Raw genomic sequence first — 11,037 nt, forward strand, 5'->3', positions numbered from 1 at the left:
AATGTAAAAAGTTTCGAGGATGTGAAATGCAATGTTAAAAAAGATCAAATGTAAGGGTTAAACTAGATTTTTGACATCTTAGTCAGTACGAGGAATACAAGATATGAAAGCCATGAATTCCAATACTAGGTGAGTGTATGTCGATGACATGGTACAAAGCTTCTAGAAGAGTTGGATCTTGTATCAGAAGATAATTCTATAATGCTACGTCATTTGTCATTCTTTGTAAACAATGCTACACTCCATGTTTTGGATATATTGAATGGTGTCATATATATAATCCACGACCATGACCTACACATCAAAAAGTACAGGGGTAAAAGTTAATAACCTAATTACACTCTTATTTATGTCACAAAAGTTACCAATTAGGATGGATTTTTCTTTAGACTCTGTTTTGAGATGCACCTTAGAATTTATTTGCCCTTTCTCATTTCTCTGCAACATCATATCATAATTGTATTATTATATAAAGTGAAATGAAAATTAAATAACAAGTAAAAGATGGAAGAAATATATGCGAAGTGATTTGAGCACCTTTGGTACAAATATACTATGAGATAGAAGATAGGGAGCAACATCAAAATCAATATTGATATAGCAAACTAGAAGATGTTGGTATACTTATGCAAACAAAACATATATAAGTAATCATCATTTCACATATATATGATGATAGGGCTTGTTTGATAGTTGTTGATTAAGTCATATCATTGAGTTAATGTGAGACTGAGTCAAACAAAACCCTGAATCTAACCGAGTAAGGGGCATATCAAAAGAATCACGACTGAGTCTGAGGCTTCTAAGTGTGATATCAAACATGACAGACTCAACCTCTTACCATACCCAGCAAGAGGCATATCAAACAGCCCCAAGTCATAATAAAATTCATATATTTAAAAAAAAGTGAATCTATTTACCTTGCATCCCCTAGAAAGGGGCTTAATGCGGCGTGGACAAGTATGTGCATCATAAAATTGGCGTAAAAATAGTTCTGCAAACAATTGGAATTCACAAACTCTCCTTCAATGTTATGACTTATATAGAGATATAATTTATAATTTATAAACATTAGAAGCTACCATGAAGTCGTGTTACATCCGAGAAAAAAAAAGGTATGTTTTGGAACCTTTGAATAAGAAATTTTGGCATAAATGGTCCCTTAGTACGCTGGGCGTACTTAAGTGTACGCTTAGCGTACTACGTCCCTTTCTGGTCGCGGGTGTTTTGGGGTACACTGGGCGTACCATGAGCTACACGGGGCGTACGCGCCAGAGAAGCAAAATCCTAATTCTCAGACTTGAGGCCTATATAAACGACTTTAAGCTCCTTGTAGTGAACCCTAGAGAGCCTCCACTGCCCTTAAACGTTATTACACCTCTGGAATCCTTGAGAGAGCACCTTTGAGCCTTATAAGTGTGTATGTGTGGTCTTTAGTGCCCATTTCAAGAGGAGAAGTTGGTGAAGAAAGCTTAGATCAAGTGGGTGCTTCTGGATCTTGCATCATAATCATCTTTCAGAGCTTTTGGAGGTAAAAAGCTTGCATCTTTCCTCTTATTTCTTTAGATCTTGCTAGGGTTTTTGTAGTTGGTCCCTTTGATGAGCCTTGGACCTCAATTGTTGGCTTGGTCATCCCCATTTGATTAGAAAGTCAAATCTAGGGTCCTTAAGCCATCTAGAAGCATAAAAATAGGATCGTGCTGGTAGTCTTGACCTTCAACATGAGTTAAAGACCTTAGGAAGGTCTTGATGATGGTTTTGGAGGTATAAGGAACATGAAAAGACATAAAGTTAGCAACTTTATGCCTTAGGACGTGTTAAAGAACTCAGATCTAGCTTTTGGACGTAAAAGAATGGGATATTAAGCACTTAATGGGGAAAGTGCTAAACTCAGGCGAACGTCGGGCGTACTCAGTGTACGCTACGCATAGCCTTTGAGAGTCCAGTACGCGACGCGTGCCAAAGAGGTACGTTGAGCGTACGCAAGGCAGATTGGTCCGTTTCTGTTTTGGGTCTGGCGACTTTTGGGCCTCATCTTGGTTATTGGGTTGACTGCATTCTGTGAAATATGGGCTATATCTTTGGATTTGGGTCATGGACTTTTGGGAGGGCCTTACTGGGCCAAGAGGCCCATTAGTAATTTTGGACTTGGACTTTGGGCCCATTTTCAAAGGAAGATTAATTGGGCCGCATGAATAGGGTTGGGCTTGGGTCTTTCCCTCCTGATTAATTTAAGGATCTAATATTATTTAATACTATTATCCAGCCCGAGAGATTCCGGATTATTAGGAGAGCAGCTTTGGTTTTCGGCAAACGGAGGTGAGTCTCCTCACCATACCCATGGGTCTAAGGCACCAAGGCCGACCCATTATATGAGATGTGATACGTGTTAGCCATTCTGTGAAACTAGGTGCTTTGTGATTATGTTGGTATGGAAGAGCTCGGGGGATTCCCGGGGCACTTAGGTATAAGACTTGGGAGGGTTTCATTGGCATCCTAGGTCGAAGACCTCGGGGGGGGGGGGGGGGGGGTTCCCGAGGCATTGGGCTAAGACCATGAGGGGGTTCCTATGGCACCCGGAGTAAGACCCTGGAGGGTTTTCAGGGCTTCCCTATGTGTTGGCTTGCATGGTTTATATGTTTGTATAGCTGATTAGCATGTATGATATATTTTGTGCTTGTGTGTGGGTGTGTCGTAGGGAACTCACTAAGCTTTCAAGCTTACCATTTGTGGATGTGTTTCAGGTACATCCGAGCCCAAAGGCAAGGGCAAAGCGTGATGGTGCGGCGTGCACTCTATCTCTCTTTTATTACTACCTTTTTGGGACACTCTGATGTTTTAAACAAATTGTAATAAAGGTGGATTTGAAAACAATTGTGATGAAATTTATGGTTAATGCAAGTATGTTTATTAATTAAAAATGAAAAAAAATATTGTCGAAAATTTGGGTTGTTACAAGTCGGCAAGACAAGACTCTATAATTAATTAAAATATTATTTTAAAACATAAAACTTTATAAAAAAATATATAGTCATGAAATGTGATAGTATACAACCTCACATAAGTGAGAATTTCTTGCTGCAACTGTAGGATTGCACTTTGATTTTGGAACAACATAATTTATTACATAATCACAGTGCAATGCTCCACATAATTCTACCAAGCAATTGCCCTCACTCTGAAATTTAATTTAAAGAATATATATTATTTAAAATTTCCATAAAACATTATTATTATTATATATAAAAGTGGTGAAATTGATTTGATTGCACATACAAATTTAGAATATTGTAGTGCCTATTGTCAAAATGTTGGTCGAGAGTATCCATAACGCCATTTATTTACATCCATATGAATCTTATGATCTTCTTGATCTCTAAATATGTCATTTCAAGGATGAAGCTTACACTTATGTGACATTTGGGAATTCTCTTGTTCAACAAATGGAATCAAATACTGCATAATTTAAACAATACAAGGACATGTTGTTTCACATTTGTTTAGGGTTTAATGCCTAATAATTGGTGCTTAAAAATGTGACTATTGAGCATGAATGATGAACATCAATTGCTAATACCTCCTCAATAATATTGTATGCAACTCTACTTCTTTCTCTGGAACAATGAACTTCATGAGCATGTTCTTCTGAACTTTGGTGCAAAACCAATTGTTAGAAAATATATTGCGGTTTCTTTTTTTATGGAACACCAAACTTGGTGAAGCTATGATTTATGTTCTTTCTATCATATTCATAGATACCTAGAATCAACATCTTGATTCTTAAAGATGCCCAACGTTCACACATTTTAGATAGTTATCACCACAACAAAATAATCCACACACTCTCATTTCATTAAGTCTTTGTAATCGATACTTGACTGAACATAACCCTAACTGATCAGATTGGTACCTATGTTGATATTTCTAATTCTAATGAGGCAAAAAATTCAATAGCAGAAGTTCTTCATTCTTCCTGTTTTAAAATAACTGAATACTCTAGCAAAATTCTATTAACAACTAAAAAACAAAAGATCTCCCAATAATATGATCAAGAACATCAAATTGGGTTTGAATCTCAACACAAATACTATAATTATTTGACAAAACCAAGTTTAAAAGTGATCCGGCTTGCAATCTAACTTTAACCAAGCGACTTGAACTACAAATCTTCGACGCACACATTACTTGCACAGAATCGGTATTCATCAGCTATGATGACATATGTTTTTTTCATTATATTTGGAATACTTGTTCGTGTACTTCACATATATAAAACATCATAAAATGTAAAGATTTGGTAGAGAAATTCAACCTAGAACTTGAAATAGCGTAACCTAAACGTAATTTTGCGTTGAAATTCAGATACATAAACATATTTACTGGAAAACAGACGTGTAAATTTGTGAAGACTCGTATCATTGATTGCAAAGAAATCAATAAGACTATGAATCTACATGCCCTAACTTCTGGCCTCGCCGTCTCTTTGGTTAAAAAAGAATTCTCTCTTCTTCCCTTAGCTAGATTTTGGCAAATTGAGTTGGAGCTAAATCGGAAATGTTTTAGAAAGTTGAAGGTTAAAATGAAATGCCAAAGTTACAGTTAACTCTATATGTTTTGAAAATTAACTTTAAGGTCCTTAGAGTTGTAAGAATTCTTATAAACTCCTTTATCACATCAAGTTGCAAAGTGGCACGAATTCAAGGAGATAATTAGGTTTAATGTTACAAAATGCATTATTTACACAGTTAGTCGGTTACCATCTGGTTGACTCACCTGAGCGCTAATGTGTTAGTTTTATTGATGTTGGTTTCGACCAACTTGATGACGTGGATTGCAACACCATATCTTAAAAAAGGAAGTTGGTTTTGTTGATGTGAGTAGATCTTAAAGAACAAATAAAAAAGAAAGAAAGAAAGAAAAATGATGCTAAAGGAGATTGCACAATTCAAACTCATGATCTACCCCAAAGAGAACATGTGTGTTTTTCATTAAACCAATGCATCTTTATCTTTATAATCTTATAATAGAGGTCATCCAAATTTATATTGTTCATGATAATTATCATTCTTACATCATATTCATTTGAATTCTCTATAACTTTTCATATTTCAAGTAATTAATGATATTCACTTAAGAGTTCTTTTTAACATATATCTTATAATTATTAAGTATTCAATTTAATATTATATTTTATGAGTATCAAATATCTAGTAGCTGAATAGGTTTTTTATTATTATCATAAAAAAAGGTCGATCATTTGAGCAACACACAAATATAGATCACATACAAAGTGACGATTAAGAATAATGTAAAATTTTTAAAGTTTTTGTTAGTTTGAGTTTTTTGGCCACGTTTTAAATCACATACAAAATAAGAGAGAAAAACAATATAGAAAGAAAATTACCAAAACTTAAAGGTTTTTGTGTTTTTTGAATTGTTTTACCAGTTTTCGAGCAATGTTACAATGTTAAAGTTATAAGCTCATATGTTTGTATATATACATTATAGTGTAACTTAACATTTTTCGTCCTACAATTACTATGAAACAAATGTGTGAATTTCAGAATGAAGTTATTCTATTTAGTTATGTTTTGTAAGTTAAATCTAAACTTTTATACTTAGTTGATGATTTGGATTTTAATTTAATATTTTTTGTATTCTTAATTGATCAATTATAAATATCTATACAAGTTTCGATATTTTATTGTTACGTGTTATGTTTGAGATTTCAAAATAAAATCTTATTTATATATGTTTAAATTTTTATAAAAAACTTTATACACAATTAGTTACATAGATATTACTATATTTTAGTATTCAGATTTAACTAAATTATAGAAAAAAAAAATAAGAAAAAGAGGAAAAAAAATTTAAAACTTTATATATGTTTAAAAAAATTTTACAACTTTATGCACAATTAGTTACATAGATATTATTATATTTTAGTATTTACAATTAAACTAAAATTTAGAAAAAAGAAATTAAGAAAAAGAGAAAAATATTATTGGAAAAATAAAACATGTGGTTAAATATAAACAATATTTTTATATGTTAATTCTATTCTTTTAATTAAATAAATTTTTATATGTTAATTCTATTCTTTTAATTAAATAATGTATTTGATTGATTTAACATTTTGACTTTCAGATGAGCATTGGAACTGGCCTGGTCGGAACCGGCCCGGTAACCGAACTTGGTGGAAAATAGGAACCTAACAGGACCGTCAGTTCTACCGGTTCCGATTCCTATCGTTTCTTGCCGAGTCTTCAATGTTGGAACTGATTCTTGAGGAATAACAACATAATTTGAGAAATATTTCAGTTACGATTTCGGTTTTTGCCGGTTTCTGGTTCTAAAAATCCACAAGAATATTGTCCCGGTCTCAGTCCAATCGGTTTTATCCGGTTCCGGTTCCGGTACCGATTCCGGCCGATTCTCCGGTCCAAATGTTCATCCCTACTTTCAGTTATATACTAAATTATTAATTTAGTCATCCAAATTCCAAAGAAATCATTTCCAAAGTTAATATATGAAATTGTTTCAAAATTAAAAATTTTATAGGTCTTTATTCCAAATAAAATGTATTTAATTAACATGATTCAAAATAAATATTTACTTAAACAATATAAAAAATAACATTAATTATAATATATAAAACAAAAAACAAGCCTAATTATAATAAACTGTATATAACGAATATTGGTGTTGTACATAACATAATTATAATATAACCATGTAATCAAAATATTAACAAAAATACGTTTCAAATTAAACTATGTTTATAGATACCATACCAAATCACATCCCAAGGGCTGTAAACGAACCAAACGAATACGAATAATGCTTGTTCATGTTTGTTTGTTTAAGTTAACAGAACAAATAAATGAACACGAAAGGATAAACAAACAAGTTTTTTTTGTTCATGTTCTTTCGTTTAACAAATTACGTTGTTCAGTCTCGTTCGTTTATGTTCATGAACATGCTAAACGAACATAAACAAACGAACATAAATAAACAAGATAAAAAAAACATACTTGAACATATATGAACATATGATATATTAATATAATAAAACACAATTAAGTATATATGAACATAAAAAAAAGTTAGATGAACGAACATAAACGATCTTTAACAATAAAACATAAACGAATGTTCATGAACATAATTGAACGAACGAGATCATTGTTCGTGTTCGTGTTCGTTCGTTTAAACGAACATAAATGAACTTTCCGCCAAACGATTAAGCATAGTTAAATTTGAGTTCATTTACAACCCAACTCGTCTCTTTTAAAGAAAAATACAAGACATCAATTTCATCATTGAACACTCCTAAAATCCATAGCACATGCCTTGAGTGTTTAGATAACGATACGCTCCACATTTTAGCATAGCATAAACGGGCCCAGCACCAATTCCAGAATTCCATCGTAGCCACATTTCTAGCTAACCGATATTACCCAAAGTTCCAAACCTTCACTCATTCTCGCATGGCTCAAAATGGAATCAAGGAGTAACGCAAAAGGGTGACCACTTGAATCACGCACATATAATGAGCAAAACCCCTTTATTTTTTCCCATGTTCGTCCAGTTTCACGAATAATCTTGCGGGAAGTAGGAACCAAAGACACACTCACAGTATGCCTCTTGATTTCACAGAATTTCAAGAGAAGTTTTCTACTGGCTTTAGACCATGGCAACGCTCCTTCCAATTCTGGGCCCGAGCTGTGGATATCTACACTGGTTATAAGGTAAACGATTCGAGGAATCGTTAGAAGTAAGCCAGATAGTAATTGTTGCCCCAATTGAGGTTCTATTTTTGGTTTCTCGATGTTATATATATATATTTTTTCGGGTGTCTTGTGTTCTCTTAGCCATATTTTCGTAATTGAGGTCTTCTTGGCTTCTTGATGTTATCACTTTGGGGTTATATTGTGTTTTTTGGCCTTTGTTATCCCAATTTCAGTTCTTCTTTGTTTCTCGACGTTTTCTTTTTGTGGGTAAAAGTGTTTTCTTGCCATTATTGTCCCAATTTGAGGTATTCATGGTTTCTTGATGCTTTCATTTTATGGTGTGTTGCATTATCAGGTGTTTCAGCTTCGAGTTAATTTCGAGAAGGATGTGGAGAAGGCAGAAGCAATGTGGGAGAGACAACATGAACATGCAGCTGAAAAAGTTTATTCCATGTGTTCTGACATGGGTGGATTCTTTCTTAAGGTTAGTGTTTGATAAAAAAAATTGAATCTTTTTATGATGGGTATTGTTCTTCTGCCTTTTTATGGACTCTTAATTTGTAATTCTATATGGGTCGTAGTATTTTTGTTGTGTGATGAATTAGGTTGGGTAATCGGTAAATTTTCAGCTTATGTTCCCAACTTTCTGCATTAAGCAAAAAGAAAGATCCACATATAGCTTATGAGATTAAGTCCTCATTAAGTCCATTATCAAGATCTTTGATTGTAGGATTATAAATTTATAATACTTATATATATTATATAATAACTTTGTTAGATTGCTCAAATTCTTGGAAAACCGGACTTAGCACCAGCTGCATGGGTGAGGAGATTAGTTACTCTATGTGATCAAGCTCCTGCAACCCCATCAAACATGGTGCAACTTGTTCTTGAGAAGGAATTAGGTAAAAGTGTTGATGAAATGTTTGAAAGATTTGATTGGGATCCAATTGGCTCTGCTTCAATTGCACAGGTATCCTGTTTATCACAACCAAAAACTAAAAGTTGTTCAATTGAATGTTTTATATTATACCTCACATATGTTTCTTTCTGATTTAGGTTCATCGAGCTAGGTTAAAAGGTGATAGAAATGATATTGTTGTCAAGGTAAGGCCACAGAAAAAATCTATGATTACTCTGAGAGGGGAGAATTATTTAATTTAATTATATTTACAAAATCTAAATATCTTTTTCAATTATAATACATGGTATAGGTACAACATCCTGGTGTTCAAGATTTGATGATGACAGATATTAGGAATTTGCAAGCTTTTGCATTGTGCATACAAAAGACAGATGTCAAATTTGATTTCTTCTCCGTGTGTAAAGAAATGGAGAAACAGGTGAATAAAATACACCCAAGAATCACAATCAGATAATCGTTTTGAATAAAGCTAGGGACACTTAGGTAATTTTACGTTTGTTGTTTTGTAAATTGTAATATACTAATCTTGTTTTCATTCATGTCATTCAAGATAGGGTATGAATTCGATTTTACAAGAGAAGCTGATGCCATGGATAGAATTAGAGCTTTTCTACTTTCAGTTAACCGAAAGACACCTGTTAAAGTCCCACGGGTTGTACGCAATGCGGTCACCAGGTGAGTATTTGGCTGCTAGTAAAATGTCTAAAATACCCCCTTTTTGAAATTTTCTAAATTTGAATATTGAAAAATAGGAGGGTTTTGGCAATGGAGTATATAGATGGGATCCCGATTCTGAATCTTGGAGATGAAATTACAAAAAGGGGCATAAATCCGGATGGTAAGATGGCAGCAGCAGCAAAGCAGTAAGCCCCCACAGACTTAGAGAGTATGAAGAATTTCGTTTGCCACCTTATTCTTAAATAGTGTTATCTGGATAAATGAATAATTAAGAAAATGGAAGGAAAAAAGTAAACTAGGGCAAATTTGTAAAAAGTTTCTTTCTGCATTAAGTAAAAAAGAAACACTTACATAAGGTCTGTTTCTAAGTGAAGACCCTCTTCAAATGCAGGAACATCCTAAAAAGTCTTACACTTGCATATGGACAGATGATACTCAAGAGTGGATTCTTTCATGCGGATCCCCACCCTGGAAATATTCTCATCTGTAAAGGCTCGGAGGTAATTATGTGGCTTAATTTTCTTTTTCTTCTAAACAATGCTGTTTCATGCTTGAATTTATATTTTCTTTTTCCTTTTTTTGTTAAATTATCTTTTAGGTGGCGTTGCTCGATTATGGACAAGTGAAAGATCTTCCAAACACGTTGAGGCTCGGTTATGCCAATTTGGTTCTAGCTATAGCTGATAATGACCCCACAAGGGCGTCAGAGGGCTTTCGGTAAATACATTAAAAAATTATGTCCATTTAGACTAATAAATGTTAATTAATCGGTGTAATTATATTTATAAAGGGAACTTGGCATAGATACGTTAAGCATGTGTTCAGATGAAAAGACGGAATTGTTTAAGTTGGCTCAGGTAATGTTTGATACAAAATTACCACCCGGAGTGAAGGTGTTGCAGCCTTTCTCGGAAGATTCTTCAATTAAAAAAGTCGCAGTACGGGTATGTGTCTTTCACTTCTGATGGAATGGAATCGGTCATTCCATTACACTGATTGGATTACTTTGTTTAGTCTTTTCCGGAGGAATTGTTTTCTGTTCTTCGCACGGTGCAATTGTTGAGAGGGCTTAGTGTCGGTCTGGGAATCGACTGCTCATGTGCGGAGCAATGGAGGCCCATTGCTGAAGAAGCGTTATTTCTTGCTGGCAGACTAAAAGGTGCCTTGCCTTCCATCAACTCAATTTCAACAACTCTTTACATCTTGAAATTATTTATTACTATAATCGTAGAGTATCTATATATGTTTTATTATAATATTTTCAGTCGAGGATATGAGGACCAGAGAACGAAACCAACGTGGGTTTTTGAGAAGAATATTTTGGGGAAACAACCGTAATTGATATAGATGAAGCTTTATATATATAAATCTTGTTTATGGTAGAGTCAAATCGTTTGTTTATCAATTTAATTAGTACAGTGGTATACTATACCACTAGAAAAGTGTGAGTTTTAATTCTAATTTGAATCGAGCCCCTTGTTTGTCCGTATGCTATATGGGGTTTCTCTTGCATGATGCTCCTAACTTCCGTATGACCAATTGAAACATCTATAGCATGGGTAGTTTGAAATAGTCTTTTAAAAAAATTGTTTGAAAACTATTTGAGGTAAATTGTGCAGTGAACTTCCCTAACTATTTAAAATCTTTTGAGAATAAAATAAATTGTCAAAAAGGGTATGCAAGGGGATCGAAAATAATATA

The 11,037-nt window shown here is 33.7% G+C and overlaps 1 protein-coding gene across 1 annotated transcript; it reads left to right on the top strand.

Annotated features, from left to right (window-relative positions):
• The first annotated feature begins 7,382 nt into the window (after positions 1-7,382).
• LOC111881408 (uncharacterized) lies at positions 7,383-10,825 on the top strand. Its single transcript, XM_023877800.3, has 12 exons — positions 7,383-7,751; positions 8,089-8,217; positions 8,512-8,706; positions 8,793-8,840; positions 8,948-9,076; positions 9,209-9,333; positions 9,411-9,521; positions 9,728-9,836; positions 9,935-10,053; positions 10,127-10,280; positions 10,351-10,495; positions 10,602-10,825. The coding sequence occupies exons 1-12, from the start codon at positions 7,641-7,643 to the stop codon at positions 10,676-10,678; spliced, it is 1,452 nt and encodes a 483-aa protein (XP_023733568.1). The 5' UTR covers positions 7,383-7,640; the 3' UTR covers positions 10,679-10,825.
• Positions 10,826-11,037: the final 212 nt, after the last annotated feature.

Source organism: Lactuca sativa, chromosome 1 (assembly GCF_002870075.4).
Source record: "Lactuca sativa cultivar Salinas chromosome 1, Lsat_Salinas_v11, whole genome shotgun sequence".
NCBI lineage: Eukaryota > Viridiplantae > Streptophyta > Magnoliopsida > Asterales > Asteraceae > Lactuca > Lactuca sativa.